This window comes from Oncorhynchus keta, chromosome 14 (assembly GCF_023373465.1).
Source record: "Oncorhynchus keta strain PuntledgeMale-10-30-2019 chromosome 14, Oket_V2, whole genome shotgun sequence".
In the NCBI taxonomy this organism is placed as follows: domain Eukaryota; kingdom Metazoa; phylum Chordata; class Actinopteri; order Salmoniformes; family Salmonidae; genus Oncorhynchus; species Oncorhynchus keta.
In genome coordinates this window covers 67,879,403-67,901,329 of record NC_068434.1, presented here as the reverse complement: position 1 = coordinate 67,901,329, position 21,927 = coordinate 67,879,403, and the positions used below count along the sequence as shown (strand labels likewise).

Genomic DNA, 21,927 nt, shown 5'->3' with positions numbered 1-21,927 from the left:
TGTCAAGAGAGGACCATCCCGGAAGGATATTTTCTGTCCGACAGCCAAATTGTATTCTCCTGTAAAAGTAGTAAAGCCCCATTCATAGTTAAAGGTTAAATAAAAATAAAACAAAGTCAAAGATATGCTTACGTTTCTCTGCTGCACTGAGCCTGTGCCCATTAATCATTGATCAATCCCCCCTTGCACCTCATCTCAATCTTAATCTAAGGGCAAAGTTCAAGGTCAATGTAGCAATGACAAGTGCTTCTCTATCTCTTGGGTTTTCACCAGTAAGGCATCAGAACAAAAGGTCTAGTTTCAAACAGGGTCAATTCTAGGAATAGGTCCACACACACCCTTCACAGTATGTGAAATATCCCCTTTACAATGTAAACTACTGTTCCATTAACTAACTGGGCTGATTATGTGTTAATAAATCAATGATACTGTGCAGATATATTGTGTTAATATCACTTGTGTAACTTTCAGTTACCATTATCTTGAATCACTTGGGTTGGGAAATACGGCAGCAGCATATCAAATCAAATTTTATTGGTCACACACAGTTTAGCAGGTGCAGCAAAATGCTTGGGTTCCTAGCTCCTAACAATGCCAAACAAGTACACAAATAATCAAAAACAAGATATGTCAGAACAAATCCAGGTAACCCAAATAATACAACGAACAATCCAAATGCAATCTATGCATATATAGGCCTACACCAAAAACATATACTAAGCATGATATGTATAGCAGTAGATATTAGTGAGCCATGTCAATCATCACAGGCAGTGTGTACAAACAGCACAACAAATGCAATATTATCCACATATTACTGATGTCAGATGTTACCTCAAAATGGGAAAATATCACAAATAGATTTGATTCTTGCTGTAGTCTTTTGTTCTAAAGAAGGTGATCTTGCTGAAAAATGTCAATCTGCAAGTGTGGGAGTCTTTGGAAGTGCCAGGCTACCAGCAAAGGTTTGGTTTTGACTAGTCTTGCATTGCCAGACATTAAATTAAGTTTAGACTTAGATAATGACTTAAGGTAGTTTATGTAAAGAAAGTGAATAGTACTGTATTCCATCCTTCCCACCAGATGGAATAGAAAAGCAATAATGAAAAAACAATGGATTGTATTTACTGTATCTGACTTCTCATTTCCGATCACTTTCCAACCTGTTGCCACTTCTCTGCATTTTTTTCAGTTCAAACAAAGCACCTGAAGTAATCAACTCTTATTTATGTGCCAACAGGATTTATCATTGTGCCAACAGGATTTATCATTGTGCCAACAGGATTTATCATTGTGCCAACAGGATTTATCATTGTGCCAACAGGATTTATCATTGTGCCAACAGGATTTATCATTGTGCCAACAGGATTTATCATTGTGCCAACAGGATTTATCATTGTGCCAACAGGACATGGGAACAAACCCTTCAGGTTGTCTTGTGGTTTAATCAGCAAAAGCACCTAGGTGAGCATTTTTAATTATCATTTTGGTGATTAAACAATTACAGTCAAAATAAATATGGCTACTTTATATAATATTTTTAGCTGAGATTTTACAGCCAGTCCAGATAGGATTAGTGTGAAAGACCTGTAATCATCATTAAAAAGAACATTTTTTTAAAAAGAACATGGAGAGTCGAGCAGTCTACTCATCAAGTGATTTGATAAATTTCTCATAGGAGCAATCGTCCATGAGGCCATCAAGTTCTGCAGGGTTGTCAATAGTCATCTTAATTAGCCAACCTGGAAGTCAAAGGAGAACAACCATCAGTTGTCAGGACGGGGGGGGGGTTAATAACTGTGTTGAATGAGTATTCACCAAAAAAATATATATATAATAATTCACATAAGGTGGCAAGTACCATAGCGGTTAAGAGCATCGGCCCAGTAATCGAATGGTCGCTGGTTGGAAAACCAAATCGGAATAGGTGAAGATCTGTTGATGTGCCCTTGAGCAAAACAACCCTAATTTTCTCCTGTAAGTCACTCTGGATAAGAGTGTCTGCTAAATTATCAACTGATTTGTCTTGTCACTTGTTCTTGCATAAGATACTCACCCACTTCGTAGCAGGATTTATTCACTAGTCCAGGGTTGACTGCCAGCTCTGTGTTGATTTCAGTTACCTCTCCAGTCAGCGGAGAGTACAGCTCACTAGCAGCCTTCACACTTTCCAAAGCACCAAACTCCTCTGAAACACAAGCAAAGGACATGCATGACGCTCCTTATTGGCAACAAAGCTCGTGGTCACAAGAGTCATTTACTTGTGGGAGGAAACTTAAACCTGGAAAAAATCTCACCCATTTGTTCAAGTTTTTGCCCCACCTCAGGGAGTCCACAATATACCACATCACCTAATGCTTCCTACAATGGAGGGACACAAATTCTAAAATTTTAGCAGCTACACAGAATTTGCAACACAAAATATTCATATTTGAAGTACACATTGAGGAAATTCTGGGAAAGCATAAAATAAGGCCAATGTATGTTGTGGTAAACTTCAAGTTCTTGCACAAATATCAGATTGAGCCTCAATTTTTAAGCCAGGCATAATACAAGTAATCAATTACCCTAAAAAATAGTCATACATATGTAAAATTGTCATTCTGGTATATGTCTTTGTATTGCAGGACAAAGTACAAAGTTCTAAAATAAATCTCTCAAGACAATACAGGCATTATGTAGACCAATAAATGTCAGATAAGTAATTTAGAAACAGCAGCACACTAAATCATTGATAAAAAATATCAACCAAACTGCCTACCTGAGCAAAGTTGCTGATGCCAACTGTGCCAATTCCTCCCTCTACTCGTACCCACTCATGCTTGTCTGTGAATTTCAGGGCTGTAAAAATAGATATTCACACCAGATAATGGGATGCATGTGCATAGAAAAACAGCAGACTAATGTTCAAACTAATAATGTATTAGTACACTACACTGACTAGTTGACATGGCCATAATCCCCAAAACCTGACATTTTAGTTTTTCTGTGTTCTAGGAGTACACCACCATTAATTTAGGGTTTCCAAACTCTAGTGGGGGGGGGTCAACGTAACTAAGTACTCATCCCAAACATTGCACTTGTTATTAACTGTCCAAAGGACACTAATGTACTATGGACCAGAGCCAAAAAGTACTGTGCAAAACAGCAAACTTCATTTAAAATACTGGAAGGTGGCAGAAGATACCATTCATGCACTGCCCCACATTCAGCCCTGTAATGTCAAACAAGATGTGAATTGTATTACTATCACCATTGTGATGTCAATTGCTCATACAATGTACCAGCATTCTCTAGCTATTACTGTACATTGTAGTATAGTTGTACACAGTATGAGTGGTGGGAGGGAGCACAGACATTTAAACATCCTTCCTCTAATCTGCTATGTGGGCTGTTCATTATATTAAATTAACTAGTAATATTTTATATATTTTTTTGTACAAATATGTAATCTACAGTTCAAGCAAGAAACATTAAAACGTGGTTTATGTCAACCGCTGTCAATACGCTGGGGAGGAATTAAATGCCTCAACAGTTTCCAATGCTTGCATCACATCATGCAGAAAAATACAGGTTTGAACCAGATTGTGAACTGTGAAAGATGCTGAGGCATGGCTGGTTTGTCTGAAAGACAAGAGAGCCTTACCTTAATGGAGATCTTCAATATAATTTCTAGACTAAACCACCACCCACAAATTACACCATGCATTTATTTGCAGACTTCAAATTTGGTAAATATGCTAAATATGCTCAAATATAGTACGCTCAAATGTGTTACTCCCGACCAGCATTTGACTTGCCTGCGTCCAAACTCGTGCGTGATTTGCTCTATGTAATTATCCATTACAGTGGGTGTCTTGAGTGCTTAACAAGCCCTAATGTTTTTTTTAAATCCGCGTTTTACAGTGTCGTCTACGAAAATGAAAACTTTAATCGACCTGGCTTCTTTTGGGGACATCCCAGATCGCAGTTTATGGAAAGCGACCATATAATACAACATGTTACGGTTAAACCAACCTAACGCGGGACCGTTGTTCGACAGGCTGGTCAGGGAATCACAAAAGTCCATTGGAACTCCATAAAAACAAAATCCCTTGATTTCTGTCTGGGAATAACGAGAGAATAGTTTACTTTTAGACCACGTAACGGCCAACATTTGGCTACTTATTATTTGACCCATCGCCCAAACTTTATCGTAGCAGGGAATGCGTCCTAAACTGTTTACAAACCTGGACATGCGGACCACAAAAATATAAAAATCGCAGTTCACACTCTCACTGACAAGTAAAAATGTACCGTGGGGGATTGACCAAAACAGTGTGCGATTATCCCCCCCTCTGTGACCGGAATGTGTAGCCACAGACCCGTACATCAATTGTGACGGTAATAACTGTAGCATGCAACATCGAGTGCGCCAATTTGGGCAACATTGTAACAAATTGTTACCTGTGGACAGTCGTGAGGCGGTGCTCAGTGACTGTGCGGGGTTGGCCTTCCATAAGAGCCGACTTGCGGATATCTGTACAGGTCGAGAACGCTGAATCAGTACTGGGGAAAAGTTTGCAGTAAGGCACCGGAACGCTACTCTCATCGCCATCTTCAGTGTCGGCCGAAATGATTACACATGCAATTGACTGAGTGGAACGCGCACCATCACCCTTTGCGCGCTCTCGACATGAAATAGAAGCGGCTTTTCAGTAGGACTTTGAAAGTTTAACCGTATTTGCCAATAAGGTTTTTCCTTATATGGATACTCCCAAGGCGTAACAGATGCACAACAGAATATTTAGGATACTAATTGCTTTTTCGCATAGTTGGTAGTGTTAGATCTTCTTCAGTCTAAAGTCTACTCTGCATCTTTATGGCATTGTGGAACTAACCATAAGGTTTGGGCGCGTTCCTCTGCCCAGGCGTTGCTGAAGCATGCCATATTTTACACCACCTGGATATGTATTTTAACTATCATCTCATCACATGTTAGAACAATCAGTCAATCGATGACAGTCGACACACAACCATTGGTTGATTCATGCAACGTCTGAACAGGTGAACGGGACCATTCTCATTATGCTTGGTAGGTTGTAGAAACTGGGTTATGACTAACTAGTTTTTCCTTCATGAATATTACAGCCCTAACTCTCAATGTTTCTATTGTATCCGTTGTACTGAAGTACATAACTTCTGAGATTGGGCAACAGTTCCTAGAACCTAGTGTTGCTTTCATTAAACAAATGGTTTTCTTGGTAGACTTAACACTAGGGTCCTACATGCAGCATGACTTGAAAGTAACGACTTCATTCACTGGAAATGAACTCACCTTGTGCTCTTCCTCCTCGAACCAACGGTGTTGTACACAGGTCATCCCACAATCCTTTCTTAGGGGATCCATATAGGTGGGGTGCACATTGGTTGTCAAGAGTTCAGTCACCAGGGGTGTATTCATTATGTCTTGCAACAAACAGTTTACCGTTTAAGAAACACAGATGCAGAATGAAATGGATTGCTCTACCTGAATTTGTCCAATAGAAACTCTAGTTTGTTGCTAAATGTTTCCCGTTTGGAAAAATGAAAAGACAGACAAAACATTTTGTAACAGAATAGGTGGTCATTCTGCCAAACTGTCAATTGGACAAATTGCGGTGCGTCCCTACCCATTTCGTTCGCTTCAGTTTTAAGAAATGTTTCGCACAGATTTGGCTGAATGACTACACCCCTGGTTCATCCAAAAGTTATGAAAAGGTACATAATAAACACCATGGCTAAAGAACACAGACCAGTAACTTAAGCCTACTACAACAGTATATCAGCTGCAGACACATACTCCATCATAGGAATACAGATTCACTTTTGTCATTTTATTATTGTGACAATGGCAGTTGTATGGGTGAACATAGAATTTGTAAAAATAAGTCGTTGACTGTATGGCATACAATAACACAACACTAACATGTCCAGAAACCCTCATTCACTGACATTACATTGGGCTTGGATGTCCACCACTCTAAAAGAGACAAAACCGCAAAGTAATACAAGGCAAAACAGCACACAATTGAATGTTTCAACTATGTAAAGGTGGAAAAATAATTTTTAAAAGTAACTTATTTCCCTTAATAATGCAGATTGTAACATTCAAACCATATGATAAAATGAATAACATTCAACACCACCGGAACACACAGTGAGACCAACAGACCAATCAGATTATTTACCCAGGCTTCATCACCATGCCAACCCCTGCAGAGATCTGCCAGCAGGCGAGGTCACAATACTACACAGAGGTGCCCTCTGTGAGAGGGGCTGTCTTGTTGTCATCAGGCTTCATGGCAGGGAAGAACAGCACCTCCTGTGAAACAGAATTAACATCAGGTGGTTTCACACAGACACAGAGTCCTGCTGAAGCGCATTCAAGTTTGTGGTGCGTGTGTGTGTAAACAAGCATCAACACAATGTCCCCTACAGCATAATAATAAACATGCATGCCTAAAGCCTTGTACACATTGGCAGTTTGAAGTGACTAAAAAGCTCCTTTCTATTTTTTTTCATATACATATCAAATCTATTATAAAATCTAAAAGCACATGGAATCGGATATTTCAAACAACCTTCGTAGGCGAATCTGATTCCTGGCCATGCAACTTGTGTCTGAACGGTCAAATGTGATTTATTTGCTCGCAACTGTTTTTGACTTATTTGGCTTATCTTGTTTGTTAGCTACTCTGTTGACAGTTTGATAAGAACATGTGGTGGCTAACTAGCTTTTTAATGGTTTACAAACAAATGAGTGAATGTGCTAGAAAGCTAAACAGCTACCTAGCTAGCAGACTGTTGTGGCTAGCCAAAAAGGACTCCTTTTGAAAGGTGGATCATCTTATCGTTTGAGGCTTTATAAGTGTTCTTACACTATGACTTTTAACATTTAAAGGAACAGGGAAACATTCATTGCAGACATTGTCCTCGCCTTAGCTTGCTACATAACATGAGTGATAGGAAGCAGAAGCACCACCAATCAGCCTAAACCACTGCGCACACACTAGTCGTTACTATGACAACTAGCATAGCCATGTCTGCAAATGACTGCCGTCTGAACATACAAAAATCGGATTTGGTCATTAATTCCTGTTTGGACAGTCAGTATTTCAAAACGAGCTTAAAAACGACAATATGAGCATTAAGGCCTACAGTGTGAACAAGGCTTTAGAGATTGTAAAGGATCTACATTGGCCTCTGCCTGTATGTACTTTGACTGTACCTTAATGTTGTTGGAGTCTGTGAGGAACATGGTAAGACGGTCAAGGCCCATGCCCCAGCCAGCAGTTGGTGGCAGGCCATACTCTAGTGCCGTGCAGAAAGTCTCATCAACGGACATGCTCTCATCATCACCCTCTGCCTTGGCCTAATAAAACACAAAAATACACACAGGAGCTAGATGAGAAACTAAAAATAAGTAGCTCATCAAGATTTACAGGGTGGTGACTCAAACGGGAAAATATCAGAAAGAAAATGAAGCCCCAATGGTAACTAAGTTGACGTAAGGGAAGACTTTTTCAGAAAATGCTTCAGTTCAGTGGCCCCCTACTACTACAAACAGTTAAAGTCGGAAGTTTACATACACCGTAGCCAAATATATTTAAACTAGTTTTTTCACAATTCCTGAAATGTAATCCTAGTAAAAATTCCCTCTTAGGTCAGCTAGGATCACCACTTTATTTTAAGAATGTGAAATGTCAGAATAATAGTAGAGTGATTTATTTCAGCTTTTATTTATTCATCACATTCCCAGTGGGTTAGAAGTTTACATACACTGAATTAGTATTTGGTAGCATTGCCTTAAAATTGTTTAACTTGGGTCAAACGTTTTGGGTAGCCTTCCACAAGCTTCCCACAATACGTTGGGTGAATTTTGGCCCATTCCTCCTGATAGAGCTGCTGTAACTGAGTCCGGTTTATAGGCCTCCCTGCTCGCACACGCTTTTTCAGTTCTGCCCACACATTTTCTATAGGATTGAGGTCAGGGCTTTGTGATGGCCACCCCAATACCTTGACTTTGTTGACCTGAAGCCATTTTGCCACAACTTTGGAATTATGCTTGGGGTCATTGTCCATTTGGAAGACTCATTTGTGACCAAGCATTAACTTCCTTACTGATGTCTTGAGATGTTGCTTCAATATATCCACATAATTTCCCTTCCACATGAAGCCATCTATTTTGTGAGGTGCACCAGTCCCTCCTGCAGCAAAGCACCCCCACAACATGATGCTGCCACCCCCGTGCTTCACGGTTGGGATGGTATTCTTCGGCTTGCAAGCCTCCCCCTTTTCCTCCAAACATAGCGATGGTCATCATGGCCAAACAGTTATATTTTTGTTTCATCAGACCAGAGGACATTTCTCCAAAAAGTATGATCTTTGTCCCCATGTGCAGTTGCAAACCGTAGTCTGGCTTTTTTAGGGCGGTTTTGGAGCAGTGGCTTTTTCCTTGCTGAGCGGCATTTCGGGTTATGTTGATATAGGACTAATTTTACTGTGGATATACAGTCATGACCAAAAGTTTTGAGAATGACAAATATACATTTTCGCTGCTTGCCTCAGTTTGTATGATGGCAATTTGCAGTTACTCCAGAATGTTATGAAGAGTGATCAGATGAATTGCAATTAATTGCAAAGTCCCCTCTTTGTCATGCAAATGAACTGTATCCCCAAAAAACATTTCCACTGCATTTCAGCCCTGTCACAAAAGGATCAGCTGACACCATGTCAGTGATTCTCTCATTAACCCAGGTGTGAATGTTGACGATGACAATACTGGAGATCACTTTCTCATACTGATTGAGTTCAAATAACTGACTGGAAGCTTCAAAAGGAGGGTGGTGCTTAGAATCCTTGTTCTTCCTCTGTCAACTGTGGTTACCTGCAAGGGAACACGTTCCATCATCATTGCTTTGTACAAAAAGGGCTTCACAGGCAAGGATATTGCTGCCAGTAAGATTGAACCTAAATCAACCATTTATCGGATCATCAAGCACTTCAAGGAGAGCGGTTCAATTGTTGTGAAGAAGGCTTCAGGGTGCCCAAGAAAGTCCAGCAAGCGCCAGGACCGTCTCCTAAAGTTGATTGAGATGCGTAATCGGGGCACCACCAGTAGAGTTTGCTCAGAAATGGCAGCAGGCAAGTGTGAGTGCATCTGCACGCACAGTGAGGCAAAGACTTTGAGGATGGCCTGGTGTCAAGAAGGGCAGCAAAGAAGCCACTTCTCTCCAGGAAAAACATCAGGGACAGACTGATATTCTGCAAAAGGTACAGGGATTGGACTGGTGAGGACTGGGGTGAAGTCATTTTCTCTGATAAATCCCCTTTCCGATTGTTTGGGGAATCCGGAAAAAGCTTGTCCGGAGAAGACACGGTGAGCGCTACCATCAGTCCTGTGTCTTGCCAACAGTAAAGCATCCTGAGACCATTCATGTGTGGAGTTGCTTCTCAGCCAAGGGAGTGGTCTCACTCACAATTTTGCCTAAGAACACAGCCATGAATAAAGAATGGTACCAACACATCCTCCGAGAGCAACTTCTCCCAACCATCCAGGAACAAACAGTTTGGTGATGAACAATGCCTTTTCCAGCATGATGAGCACCTTGGCATAAGGCAAAAGTGATAACGAAGTGGCTTGGGGAACAAAACATCAATATTTAGGGTCCATGGCCAGGAAACTCCCCAGACCTTAATCCCATTGAGAACTTGTGGTCAATCCTCAAGAGGCAGGTGGACAAACAAAAACCCACAAATTCTGACAAACTCCAAGCATTGATTATGCAAGAATGGACTGCCATCAGTCAGGATGTGGCCCAGAAGTTAATTAACAGCATGCCAGGGCGGATTGCAGAGGTCTGGAAAAAGGGTCAACACTGCAAATATTGACTCTTTGCATCAACTTCATGTAATTGTCAATAAAAGCCTTTGACACTTAAATGCTTGAAATTATACTTCAGTATTCCATAGTAACATTGACAAAAATATCTAAAGACACTGAAGCAGCAAGCTTTGCGGAAATTAATATTTGTGTCATTCTCAAAACTTTTTAGTACCGGTTTCCACCAGCATCTTCACAAGGTCCTTTGCTGTTGTTCTGGGATTGATTTGCACTTTTTGCACCAAAGTACGTTCATCTCTAAGAGACAGAACGTATTTCCTTCCTGAGCAGTATGACGGCTGCGTTGTCCCATGGTGTTTATACTTGCATACTATTGTTTGTACAGATTAATGTAGTACTGTTGGAATCGGCTAAACTTTGAACATTGCGATAGTAAATAAATGATAGAGAAGAAGCCTTGAATAGGAAGTGAAAGAGACTGGGTTGTGTGTCAGAAGTTAATGGTTCTCTGTGGGAAGACGGATTGCTTTGGAATGTGTTGGTGGAAAAGAGTAGAGCAACGGTTGAGATAGGGGAGACAGACGGACATCTATGGACTAGGGGAAGGAGGGGTTGAGGTCAGGAGGTGAGGTCAGTTCCCCTTAAGGGAGTAATCAGGGTTTAGTATCTGGTTACCTTCTTCTTGTTGAACCATAAGATGTAAGGATAGGAGAAAGAAGGAGGTGTGTCCTAAAGTGGGATGTATATAACTGTGATGGTGAGAAATGTTTTGCTGTCTGAATACAGCTAAAGCCATGACATAATTTTCTGGAATTTTCCAAGCTATTTAAAGGCACAGTCGTATGTAAACTTCTGACCCACTGGAATTGTGATACAGTTATAAGTGAAATAATCTGTCTAAACAATTGTTGGAAAAATTACTTGTGCCATGCACAAAAGTAGATGTCCTAACCGACTTGCCAAAACTATAGTTTGCTAACAAGAAATTTGCGGAATGGTTGAAAAACTAGTTTAAATGACTCCAACCTAAGTGTATGTAAACTTCTGACTTCAACTGTAGTTTCTAGCATTACTCAGCCGACTTGTCCAGGCACACTGACCTTAGCCTGTTGCTCAAAGAGCTCCCTCTGCCTGATAGGGTCGTTCAACTCAGTGTAGGCATTACAGATCTCCTTCTTCAATACAAACAGCTCAAAACGCTCCGTCAGGCCTTTCTCTGACCGGTGCCTGTATGGGGAGAGATCAAGGAGAGCATAGATAGATACATCAGCATTGACAAGCAGGGGGCACTGCAATACCTATGACTGAGTTTCAAATGGTAAACTGCAGTCCATTGGAATGTGAATAAGAGCACTGTTGCTTGCTTTTAAATGAGTGTGATATGGATAGGAAGAGCTCACCATTTGGCCAGGGGGCTCATGATCTGTGGGTGGTCACAGATGAACGTGGGGTTGATACACGTGACTTCCAGGAAATCTCCCACCAACTACAGGGATAAACATCAACTTCAGTTTAGTTGTGATGTCAAAAACATGGAAGACGTATAGGAGGAGGGTTTCCTGATGTAGATTAGAAAAGGCACCTTGTCAAGGAGGCGGGCAGTAGTTCTAGGAGGAGGGCACTCCACTCCTTTCTGGGCACACAGTTCATCAAAGAATGTACGGGTCTCTGGGGAGGGTGGAGAGGGACAGGTCAGTAAGACAGCCTAGGAAATTCTATAAATATATAGAGGTATAGCTGTGGCACTGGATTGACCGCCATTCATTCTCCTACCGTCACTGTCGTAGGTGTCAGCAGCTGGGAACTTGACGCCCATCTCCTTCTCCAGGTCGTGCGTCATGCTGACCCTCCTGAAGGGAGGAGTGAAGTCGATCTCATAGGTCGGGCCCTCTGGACCCTCTGGATGATACTTCACTTTGTACTCTCCAGTGATGTGCTTGACCATCCCTGATGGTAAGAGATAGAGCAGACCAGTTAGTAAGGGAACCTACCATCGACACATCTACATATTAATGTGAGTAACACATATACATACACACATATACATATATATTCACATTCCAAAATGATGAAGTAGAAACACCCCCTTCATTCACCCGAGAGAAGCTTCTCTGTGATATCCATCAAGTCATAGTAATCTGCATAGGCCATATAGAATTCGCAGGTGGTGAACTCTGGATTGTGGGTGAGGTCAATGCCTTCGTTTCTGAACTGCCGTCCAATTTCATACACTCTGTCAAACCCCCCAACCACAAGCATCTGGGGAAAAAAGACACAGAAATATGAGCATGGAGTTGAAAGTGTTTTTTCATGTGTTATTGGTCCTTCCTCAGGGGACATGTTACCTTGTGGTAGAGCTCAGGAGCAATCCTCATGTAAAGGTTCATGTCTAGGTCATTATGGTAGGTCACAAAGGGTTTGGCCACAGCCCCACCAGGAATCAGGTTCATCATGGGCGTCTCAATCTGTAAGAAATGTGTGTTGTGGTTTTAGAGTCTCAGTTACCTATCTCCATCTATCACCAAAACCCTGTTTGAGAAAAAGAAGCCTTTAAAATGACTTTCCACATCAAAGAGAAGACAGCTTTAACCCTCTTGAACTCTTAACCTGAACTCCTCCACACTCCAATGTAATTTCCCTGACACAAGTGCCCCCTAGTGGCCATTTCCCTCACCTCCAGGAATCCCAGCCCGTCCAGGAAGCTGCGGAGGTAAGTGATGATCTTGGCACGTGTTACAAACTTCTGCCTCACATAGTCATTGAGAATCAGATCCAGGTATCGCTGACGGAATCGTGTTTCCTGGAGGCAATTGGTTAGAGATAGTGTGAGGATCCCTAAAAATTGTAATTTCTTCTACAGGTTACATGAATTAAAGGTGTCCTGTATCATCTCTCATTCATATGAAGACCTGACATGTTTTCTGTATGTCCACTACAGGATTGTGAAGGTGCTCACCTTGTCCTTGAGACCAAAGTGTAGGTGGGGCAGCATGTGCAAGCAAGGTGAAAGCAGGGTCATCTCTATGGGAATGATGCTCAGTTCGCCCTTCTTGGTCTTCCCTGGATTACCACGAACACCAATGATGTCACCACGCCGCAGCTTGTTGTTGATGCGCACAAACTCCTCCTCAGACTTGTAGCTCCTGACAGGGAAGATTGACCGAATGGGTTAGAAAAGATACATGTGGGAGTTATGAGCTCACATGAGTAGTGGAGTTCTGGGAAGGACCATGTTCTGTACCTGTTGGTTGCCATAACTTGCAGCTTGACGCCTTCCCCTCGCAAGTCATAGAAGATTAGCTTGGCCCCAGACTCTCTCTTGGCATGGACACGACCTGCCAACAACAGAGTTTCACATATGTCAAAAATACAGATTGACCATCAAAACACATTATTCCAACACACAATAGTTGAAAACAGTTGTCAGTACCTGCTACATTGAGGACAATGTCTGTTAGCTGGTCTCCAGGCTGTAGGTGGTTGTATTTCTCAATGAACTCTGTGAGCGACAGATCTACATTGTACTTGTGAGGGTATGGGTCCTCTGCCGTGCCCTTCAGAGCCTGGATGGCTTGAGTGCGGATCTTAAAGTATTGCTATTGGGATAAATAATATAAAGTGAGGTTACTGCAAATGTACATGAGCTCAATTACTGCAGCCCTATTTTTGAGAAATACACTACCGGTCAAAAGTTTTAGAACACCGTCATGTCACAAAATGTCAGGTTTGCATGTACAGTTCCAGTCAAAGGTTTGTACACACCTACTCATTCAAGTTTTTAAAAAATAAATATATTCTACATTGTAGAATAATAGTGAAGACATCAACTATGAAATAACACGTATGGATTCATGTAGTAAGCAAAAAAAAGTGTTGTTACACAAATAAAAATATATTTTACATTTTACAAGCCACCATTTGCCTTGATGACAGCTTGGCACATTCTCTCAACCAGCTTCACCTGGAATGCTTTTCCAACAGTCTTGAAGGAGTTCCCATATATGCTGAGCACTTGTTGGCTGCTTTTCTTTCACTCTGCGGTCCAACTCATCCCAAACCATCCCCAAGCCTTCCCCATTTCTCCTTCTCCCAAATCCGTTCAGCTGATGTTCTGAAAGAGCTGCAAAATCTGGACCTCTACAAATCAGCCGGGCTAGACAATCTGGACCCTTTCTTTCTAAAATTATCTGCCGAAATTGTTGCCACCCCTATTACTAGCCTGTTCAACCTCTCTTTCGTGTCGTCTGAGATTCCCAAAGATTGGAAAGCAGCTGCGGTCATCCCCTTCTTCAAAGGAGGGGACACTCTTGACCCAAACTGCTACAGACCTATATCTATCCTACCATGCCTTTCTAAGGTCTTCGAAAGCCAAGTCAACAAACAGATTACCGACAATTTCGAATCTCACCATACCTTCTCTGCTATGCAATCTGGTTTCAGAGCTGGTCATGGGTGCACCTCAGCCACGCTCAAGGTCCTAAACGATATCTTAACCGCCATCGATAAGAAACATTACTGTGCAGCCGTATTCATTGATCTGGCCAAGGCTTTCGACTCTGTCAATCACCACATCCTCATCGGCAGACTCGACAGCCTTGGTTTCTCAAATGATTTCCTCGCCTGGTTCACCAATTACTTCTCTGATAGAGTTCAGTGTGTCGGAGGGTCTGCTGTCCGGACCTCTGGCAGTCTCTATGGGGGAGCCACAGGGTTCAATTCTTGGACCGACTCTCTTCTCTGTATACATCTATGAGGTCGCTCTTGCTGCTGGTGAGTCTCTGATCCACCTCTACGCAGACGACACCATTCTGTATACTTCTGGCCCTTCTTTGGACACTGTGTTAACAACCCTCCAGGCAAGCTTCAATGCCATACAACTCTCCTTCCGTGGCCTCCAATTGCTCTTAAATACAAGTAAAACTAAATGCATGCTCTTCAACCGATCGCTACCTGCACCTACCCGCCTGTCCAACATCACTACTCTGGACGGCTCTGACTTAGAATACGTGGCCTGAGCCAGTTATCACTTTGTTTTCTATTCTTTTTAAAAACATTTTTAAAAAGAATAGAACTGGCTCAGGCCACAGTGTACTGTGCATTAGTTTGGTCCGCTAGAAAGTGAATTGTTCCATTTGTGTCTGGTTAGACTGTAAACTCTCCTTCCAGACCCACATCAAACGTCCAATCCAAAGTTAAATCTAGAACTGGCTTCTTATTTCGCACCAAAGCCTCCTTCACTCATGCTGCCAAACATACCCTTGTAAAACTTATCATCCTACCAATCCTCGACTTCAGCGATGTCATTTACAAAATAGCCTCCAATACCCTACTCAACAAATTGGATGCAGTCTATAACAGTGCCATCCGTTTTGTCACCAAAGCCCCATATACTACCCACCATTGCGACCTGTACGCTCTCGTTGGCTGGCCCTCGCTTCATACTCGTCGCCAAACCCACTGGCTCCATGTCATCTACAAGACCCTGCTAGGTAAAGTCCCCCCTTATCTCAGCTCGCTGGTCACCATAGCATCTCCCACCTGTAGCACACGCTCCAGCAGGTATATCTCTCTAGTCACCCCCATAACCAATTCTTTCTTTGGCCGCCTCTCCTTCCAGTTCTCTGCTGCCAATGACTGGAACGAACTACAAAAATCTCTGAAACTGGAAACACTTATCTCCCTCACTAGCTTTAAGCACCAACTGTCAGAGCAGCTCACAGATTACTGCACCTGTACATAGCCCACCTATAATTTAGCCCAATCAACTACCTCTTTCCCTGCTGTATTTAATTCATTTATTCATTTTGCTCCTTTGCACCCCATTATTTTTATTTCTACTTTGCACATTCTTCCATTGCAAAACTACCATTCCAGTGCTTTACTTGCTATATTGCATTTACTTTGCCACCATGGCCTTTTTTACCTTTACCTCCCTTCTCACCTCATTTGCTCACATTGTATATAGACTTGTTTATACTGTATTATTGACTGTATGTTTGTTTTACTCCATGTGTAACTCTGTGTCGTTGTATCTGTCGAACTGCTTTGCTTTATCTTGGCCAGGTCGCAATTGTAAATGAGAACTTGTTCTCAACTTGCCTACCTGGTTAAATAAAGGTGAAATAAAAAATAACTAAATAAAAAATCTCAATTAGGTTGAGGTCAGGGGACTGAAGTCCAGGTCATCTGATGCAGCACTCAATCACTCTCCTTCTTGGTAAAATAGCCCTTACACAGCCGTAGAGGTGTGTTGGGTCATTGTCTTGTTGAAAAAAAAAGGTTGTCCCACTAAGCCCAAAACTGATGGGAAGGCGTATCGCAGCAGAATGCGGTGGTAGCCATGCTGGTTAAGTGTGCCTTGAATTCTAAATAAATCACAGATGGCGTAACCAGCAAAGCACCCCCACACCATAACACCACCTCCTCCATGCTTCATGGTGGGAAATACACACGTGGAGCTCATCCGTTCACCTACTCTGCGTCTCACAAAGACACGGTGGTTGGAGCAAAAAAAATCTCCAATTTGGACTCCAGACAAAAGGACAAAATCTGAACAGAGATGTGTCTGTTACTTGAACTCTGAAGCATTTATTTGGGAAGCAATTTCTGAGGCTGGTAACTAACGAACTTCCTCTGCAGCAGATTGCAGAGGTAACTCTGGGTCTTCCATTCCTGTGGCAATCCTCATGAGAGCCAGTTTCATCATAGCTCTTGATGGTTTTTGAGACTGCACTTGAAGAAACTTTCAAAGTCATTGAAATGTTCCGTATTGACTGACCTTCATGTCTTAAAGTATTGATGGACTCTTTGCTTATTTGAGCTCTTCTGGCCATTATATGGATTTGGTATTTTATCAAATAGGGCTATCTTCTGTATATCCCCCTACCTTGTCACAACACAACTGACTGGATCAAACGCATTAAGAAGGAATGAAATTCCACAAATTAACAAAGCACACCTGTTAATTGAAATGCATTCCAGGTGACTACCTCATGAAGCTGGTTGAGAGAATGCCAAGAGTGCGCAAAGCTGTCATCAAGGCAAAGGGTGGCTATTTGAAGAATCTCAAATATATTTAGATTTGTGGTTACTATATGATTCCATATGTGTTTTTTCATAGTTTTGATGTCTTCACTATTATTCTACAATGATGAAAACTGTAAAAATAAGGAAAAACCCTTGACTTAGTAATATTCTACTAAGATCAGCAGTAAATGTTCTCAAGCAAATCACAAGAGGGAGGGAAGGATGAACATAAACATCCATATAGCTCACGTTAGGGTCCAGGGTCTCCTCATCTGCATTCTGATCTGCCTGGCCATTGGTCTCCTTCTGCTCAACCTGCACTTTGACTTTGGCTTCCTTCTCAGATGCCTTCTTCTCAGCTTTCATTCGCCTCTTCAGCTCACTGACAACAACAACACAGACACAGAGGGTAACATCAGGGTATCTAGTGGACTCTGCATCGGGGTTGAGGGGACTACTTAATAAAGCCATACAAGTAATGCCTAAAAAGGGAATCATTCATGACAAAAGGGTGGTTGTTTTTCTCACTGAATGGAAAAGCCACCAACCTTTTGTCACCTCGCCAGCGATTCCCCTGAATTAAAGCTGGGACTGACGCTGCACTGGGGAGAGCGAACTTTACCCCCTGAGCCCTGACCCCAAAGGCTTGGCACACCTGGTGCCTGGCAGTTCTGACCACCAGAGTCAGCATGGTGAGGCAGGATGACCTACTGTGCTACACCAGTCAATGACCAGACCTGGAGAGACACACACACACACAGAGCACAGCTGACTTATTTCTGTAAATTTGAAACATGGGACCAACACTTTACATGTTGCGTTTATATTTTTGTTCTGTGTTAACGGGTTTAGTAACAGTGGCGTAAAGTAGGTAGAAATACTTTGAAGTACTACTTAAGTCATTTTTTGGGGGGGTGTCTTATACTTTACTATTTATATTTGGACAACTTTTACTCCACTACATGGGAGTAAAAGTTGCAGGACTTTGCAGTTCGAAAACTCTGCCATCATTTTCAAATGGCCCTGAGATATATCAGGGATGTCTCTCTATAAAGGTCCCTGGGCTCACAACAATATACGGATTTAAGAGTCAAACTGTCATTCAAAATGAACAACCAACCCTGGTCAGTGTTGATATCCTATTTCGGGTCGTAATTTGGTTAAGTTAAATAACCAAGCAACTGATTTAGCTTCTTTTCCATTTCGGCAGCCTCCTAGAATGACTAAATGACACCTGTATCTCTAGCTGTAGCCACCGAAAAACAATAAGAGGGGAAAAGGGTCAGTCACTCACTCACTTACCCAATGACATCCTCCTTAGCTAGCTAACGTTAGGCGCCATGCTTTAACTTGCTAAATAAATAGCTACATAAATAGATATGATAGCTGATTAGCCACGTTATGACTGACCTGTGATCATTGCCCTTGCTAGGTTTATTGTATTGCAATCCCCAGGATTAGTTACATTTCTTCATATCTGCTGAGTAGTTAAAGCGCCGTCAGTTCAACTTTAAATAGCGCATATAACCCAATTATTTCCCCCCGGTCTATTGATGTTAATGTGATATCAATATGAGTGATTAACAAAATAGTGTTGCGTTAACCTTTCCACGTTGGCAACCCACTTTAAACAAAATGCAACAATCCAAAATGTAGCTGGCTATTTTTTACAAGTTGTCCTCTAACCAGTGATATGCACACTATTCCCAGATTCCATGTGCTTTTTCAGTAGGGTTCCTTTGAACAGGATTTGCAACCTGACCCCCCACCTTGTTCTATTGATTACAATGTGATATCGATATGAGTGATTGACAAATAAGTGTTGCATTTCCCTTTGTTTTGGCGACCCCCAAATGAAAACATGGACAGTTTCAGGAAGCTCGGCGAATGTTGCACGTCGCTAATACACAAGAGAATTAAATGTAAAACATTTTTGGGGATAAAAATAGAATGTGAACATTCATGTGCCTTAATAACAAACGTGCATGCCATCTGTAAATATGAATCAAAATGTTAAATTCGAAGACTAGTTGGTTTAGCTACAGAAAAAGACAGGAACCTTCCCGCTGGTCATGATTGGCTGAAATAATGGATGGGATGGACATGCCGAGAGATGAGTTTGGATTGGTCTGCAATGTAGCATGCGTCTGTTTATAACATGAGCTACTCAGTACGTCAATCCGTTTGTACTGTATGGGTTGGGATTATGGTTCACTGTTTAGCTAGCTAGCTACCTAAACAAGAGACTCCGCTTCGCCAGATGATTACACGACCCATCAAGTTAGCCAGATGTGTCTGGGGATTATTACAACCATCTATTGTATTTCATGAACACGTGTACATGTCTAGACAATAGTGACACATCCACTTAGGTAGATGTGGCTGGGGGGTGGTTATAGCATTTTTTCCCCACATGACCCATCAATTTAAAAGTGTGTCTGGGTAAGCATCATCTAATAATTATAAAATATTTTTATGTGGACACTTAATATTGCTACTATGCAAATAACAATTTCACTGTGCCGTTTACAACTTCTGTATCCTGTGCCTTTGACTAATACATGTTGATATATAGTGTTTACCAAAGACGGTAATGTGAAGAACAATATGACCTGCACCGAAGTCAGATTAGGATATATGCCTTGGTAAAGTGTATTTTTACTACTACTTTCAACACATTTAGTCTTGAAATCTTTGGTTATTTACTACACTAATCTTACTTTGTTTAGCACATGGACTCACATGTGAATCCTTAAAGAGATGGGTGGGGACAGGCTTAAGAAAGGTGTGAACTATGCTGAATGGGTGTAGACAAAGCTCGCCAGTAGGTGTACCAAAACATTCAATGTCCATTTTCTCGAAAGTGGTGACATGTTTATTAACTTTCAAAGGAGAATTACTTCCATTGTTCCTCAAGTGCAGTGTATGATACACCATTTTGTAGCTGATTTCAATTTGTTTTCGGAATAACAATGGAATTTAACATTAATTTCCAATAGTATTCTAATTAAAATCAGGTAAAAACTGCTGAATGAGTCAAAATATTTCTGTAATTGATTTATTTTGATGATATACCTGACACCGTGAAAATGGGTTTGTCCTGCCGAGTCACGTTTGAGTGTCCAAATCAAGCATTTTCTTTGACTTTTGATAATTAAGTATATTTCAAACCAAATGTTTTTACTCAGGTAATATTTTACTCTTTCACTTGAGTCATTTTCTATTACTGTAACTGTACTGTTACTGAAGTATGAACATTTTCCACTGAGTAGGCAGAACATTTTCACTTTCATTCTGAGCTGATCAGACCACGTAACGTTTCACTTTCATTCTGAGCTGATCAGACCACGTAACGTTTCACTTTCATTCTGAGCTGATCAGACCACGTAACCCAGAAGTAGCTAGCTAAATTCACTATCTTTCAAGCCATCACATTACGGAAGTGAAATAGGATATTTAGCTTGGATGCATAAAGCTGACTACTTCATTGTTTCCTCAAATATATAGCATATCTGTATGACCTGAAAGGTTGGTGAAGTTGGCAAGCAACTCATTATGGTAAAGCCAAAAAGGCAAACACTTCTTCAGCTAAAACGTGGTTTTGTCAATAAACCTAGCTGAAAATAAGGAACTTCACGTCAGCAAATTACCTGGGTAATTTCTACGGTGCAATATGAATTTTGTAATCATCACCATTAACAGAATAGGATGAAGAGCATCCATGTCGCTTGACAGAAAAGACCATTGGAATTTGTATGCACATTCGCAATGGAACACTCGTTTAACCATCGATCTTTATCCGATCTGATGCAACTGTGTGCAACAATATCCCAAAAATTTGATCGAATAATAACACGGAAGTGAAACACATCATCAACGTGTTGCACACATCTTCATATATTATTTCCAATAGAAGAGTGAATCGACATTGGCTTACTTTTTGCTGAGTTCATTTGCGTCCACCTCTGTAGCGTCAGCCATCTTCCTCTTGCAGCAAATGAGTGCTGCAAGCAAAATCAACGCCAACACACACACACAACTGTACGCAATGACGTCTCAACGCGTTCGAGGGCATCAGTCTGACGCAAGACGCTGCGTAAAAGTAGGACAGCACTCAGACCAAAAGGGGATCATATGAGTTTATTTTGTTGTTTCAAATAACTCCATGGGTGGCCTTCATTTTTATCTTCGTTGAAGAACACAGGTCCTTTACTAAGTATAAATGTCTAATGCGAATATTAAAATACATGTCAATATGTGATCATATTCATCTGGTTTCTGAGCATCCTTCCCTCCCTTCATAATTTTAGGACATGTTTTGGATGGATAACTAGGGTATGGCCACTATGCATTTAATTGATGATAAGTTATGTCTTCAAACGTAATTAGATTGATGTGCTTGTGATTTTGACATTTCAAATCTTTCACGGTATGGGAAATACATGTGTCTCCTGAACAACAAAAGAAAAGTTGATCAATGCAAAAATTGAACCAAAACCAAACATCAGAGTGGGTAAATAAATTAGACAAAGGAAAACACATCATCTATCTTTATTAATATAGATTCCAACAGGTTTACATAAATATAACTACTAGGGATGCACAATATATCGGTAAGCATTTTTTATTTATTTTATTTCACCTTTATTAAACCAGGTAGGCAAGTTGAGAACAAGTTCTCATTTACAATTGCGACCTGGCCAAGATAAAGCAAAGCAGTTCGACAGATACAACGACACAGAGTTACACATGGAGTAAAACAAACATACAGTCAATAATACAGTATAAACAAGTCTATATACGATGTGAGCAAATGAGGTAAGAAGGGAGGTAAAGGCAAAAAAGGCCATGGTGGCAAAGTAAATACAATATAGCAAGTAAAACACTGGAATGGTAGATTTGCAATGGAAGAATGTGCAAAGTAGAAATAAAAAGAATGGGGTGCAAAGGAGCAAAATAAATTACTGAATTAAATACAGTAGGGAAAGAGGTAGTTGTTTGGGCTAAATTATAGGTGGGCTATGTACAGGTGCAGT

The 21,927-nt window shown here is 41.2% G+C and overlaps 2 protein-coding genes across 3 annotated transcripts; both read right to left on the bottom strand.

Annotated features, from left to right (window-relative positions):
* Positions 1 to 519: 519 nt before the first annotated feature.
* Positions 520 to 4,834, bottom strand: LOC118393853 (glycine cleavage system H protein, mitochondrial-like). The gene is made up of 5 exons (XM_035786992.2): positions 4,447 to 4,834; positions 2,762 to 2,841; positions 2,298 to 2,361; positions 2,057 to 2,188; positions 520 to 1,742 (listed from the first exon to the last, which is right to left on the bottom strand). The coding sequence occupies exons 1-5, from the start codon at positions 4,595 to 4,597 to the stop codon at positions 1,645 to 1,647; spliced, it is 525 nt and encodes a 174-aa protein (XP_035642885.1). The 5' UTR covers positions 4,598 to 4,834; the 3' UTR covers positions 520 to 1,644.
* A 1,000-nt stretch (positions 4,835 to 5,834) lies between these two features.
* LOC118393854 (lysine--tRNA ligase-like) lies at positions 5,835 to 20,955 on the bottom strand. 2 transcript variants are annotated; one of them, XM_052462239.1, is made up of 15 exons: positions 20,829 to 20,929; positions 17,440 to 17,628; positions 17,141 to 17,273; positions 13,296 to 13,461; positions 13,107 to 13,200; positions 12,822 to 13,008; positions 12,540 to 12,665; positions 12,211 to 12,330; positions 11,962 to 12,124; positions 11,639 to 11,812; positions 11,448 to 11,533; positions 11,266 to 11,351; positions 10,966 to 11,092; positions 7,250 to 7,393; positions 5,835 to 6,343 (listed from the first exon to the last, which is right to left on the bottom strand). In XM_052462239.1, exons 2-15 carry the CDS (start codon positions 17,580 to 17,582, stop codon positions 6,269 to 6,271), a joined length of 1,824 nt encoding a protein of 607 aa, XP_052318199.1. In that variant the 5' UTR covers positions 17,583 to 17,628; positions 20,829 to 20,929; the 3' UTR covers positions 5,835 to 6,268. The 2 variants fall into 2 exon arrangements, with proteins under 2 accessions (XP_052318199.1, XP_035642886.2); XM_035786993.2 differs by lacking the exon at positions 17,440 to 17,628 and having other exon boundaries at positions 20,829 to 20,955.
* Between the last annotated feature and the right edge of the window lie 972 nt (positions 20,956 to 21,927).

Coding starts and splice junctions, on each gene's coding strand:
- LOC118393853 (XM_035786992.2), bottom strand. CDS start 4,597: ATGGCGATGAGAGTAGCGTTCCGGTGCCTTACTGCAAACTTTTCCCCA. Junction 2,362..2,761: donor GCATCAGCAACTTTGCTCAG/GTAGGCAGTTTG, acceptor CCTCCATTGTAG/GAAGCATTAGGTGATGTGGT. Junction 1,743..2,056: donor TAAATCCTGCTACGAAGTGG/GTGAGTATCTTA, acceptor TTTGACTTCCAG/GTTGGCTAATTAAGATGACT.
- LOC118393854 (XM_052462239.1), bottom strand. CDS start 17,582: ATGCTGACTCTGGTGGTCAGAACTGCCAGGCACCAGGTGTGCCAAGCC. Junction 13,201..13,295: donor CATTGTCCTCAATGTAGCAG/GTACTGACAACT, acceptor TGTTGTTGGCAG/GTCGTGTCCATGCCAAGAGA. Junction 12,125..12,210: donor CTCCTGAGCTCTACCACAAG/GTAACATGTCCC, acceptor TTTTTTCCCCAG/ATGCTTGTGGTTGGGGGGTT.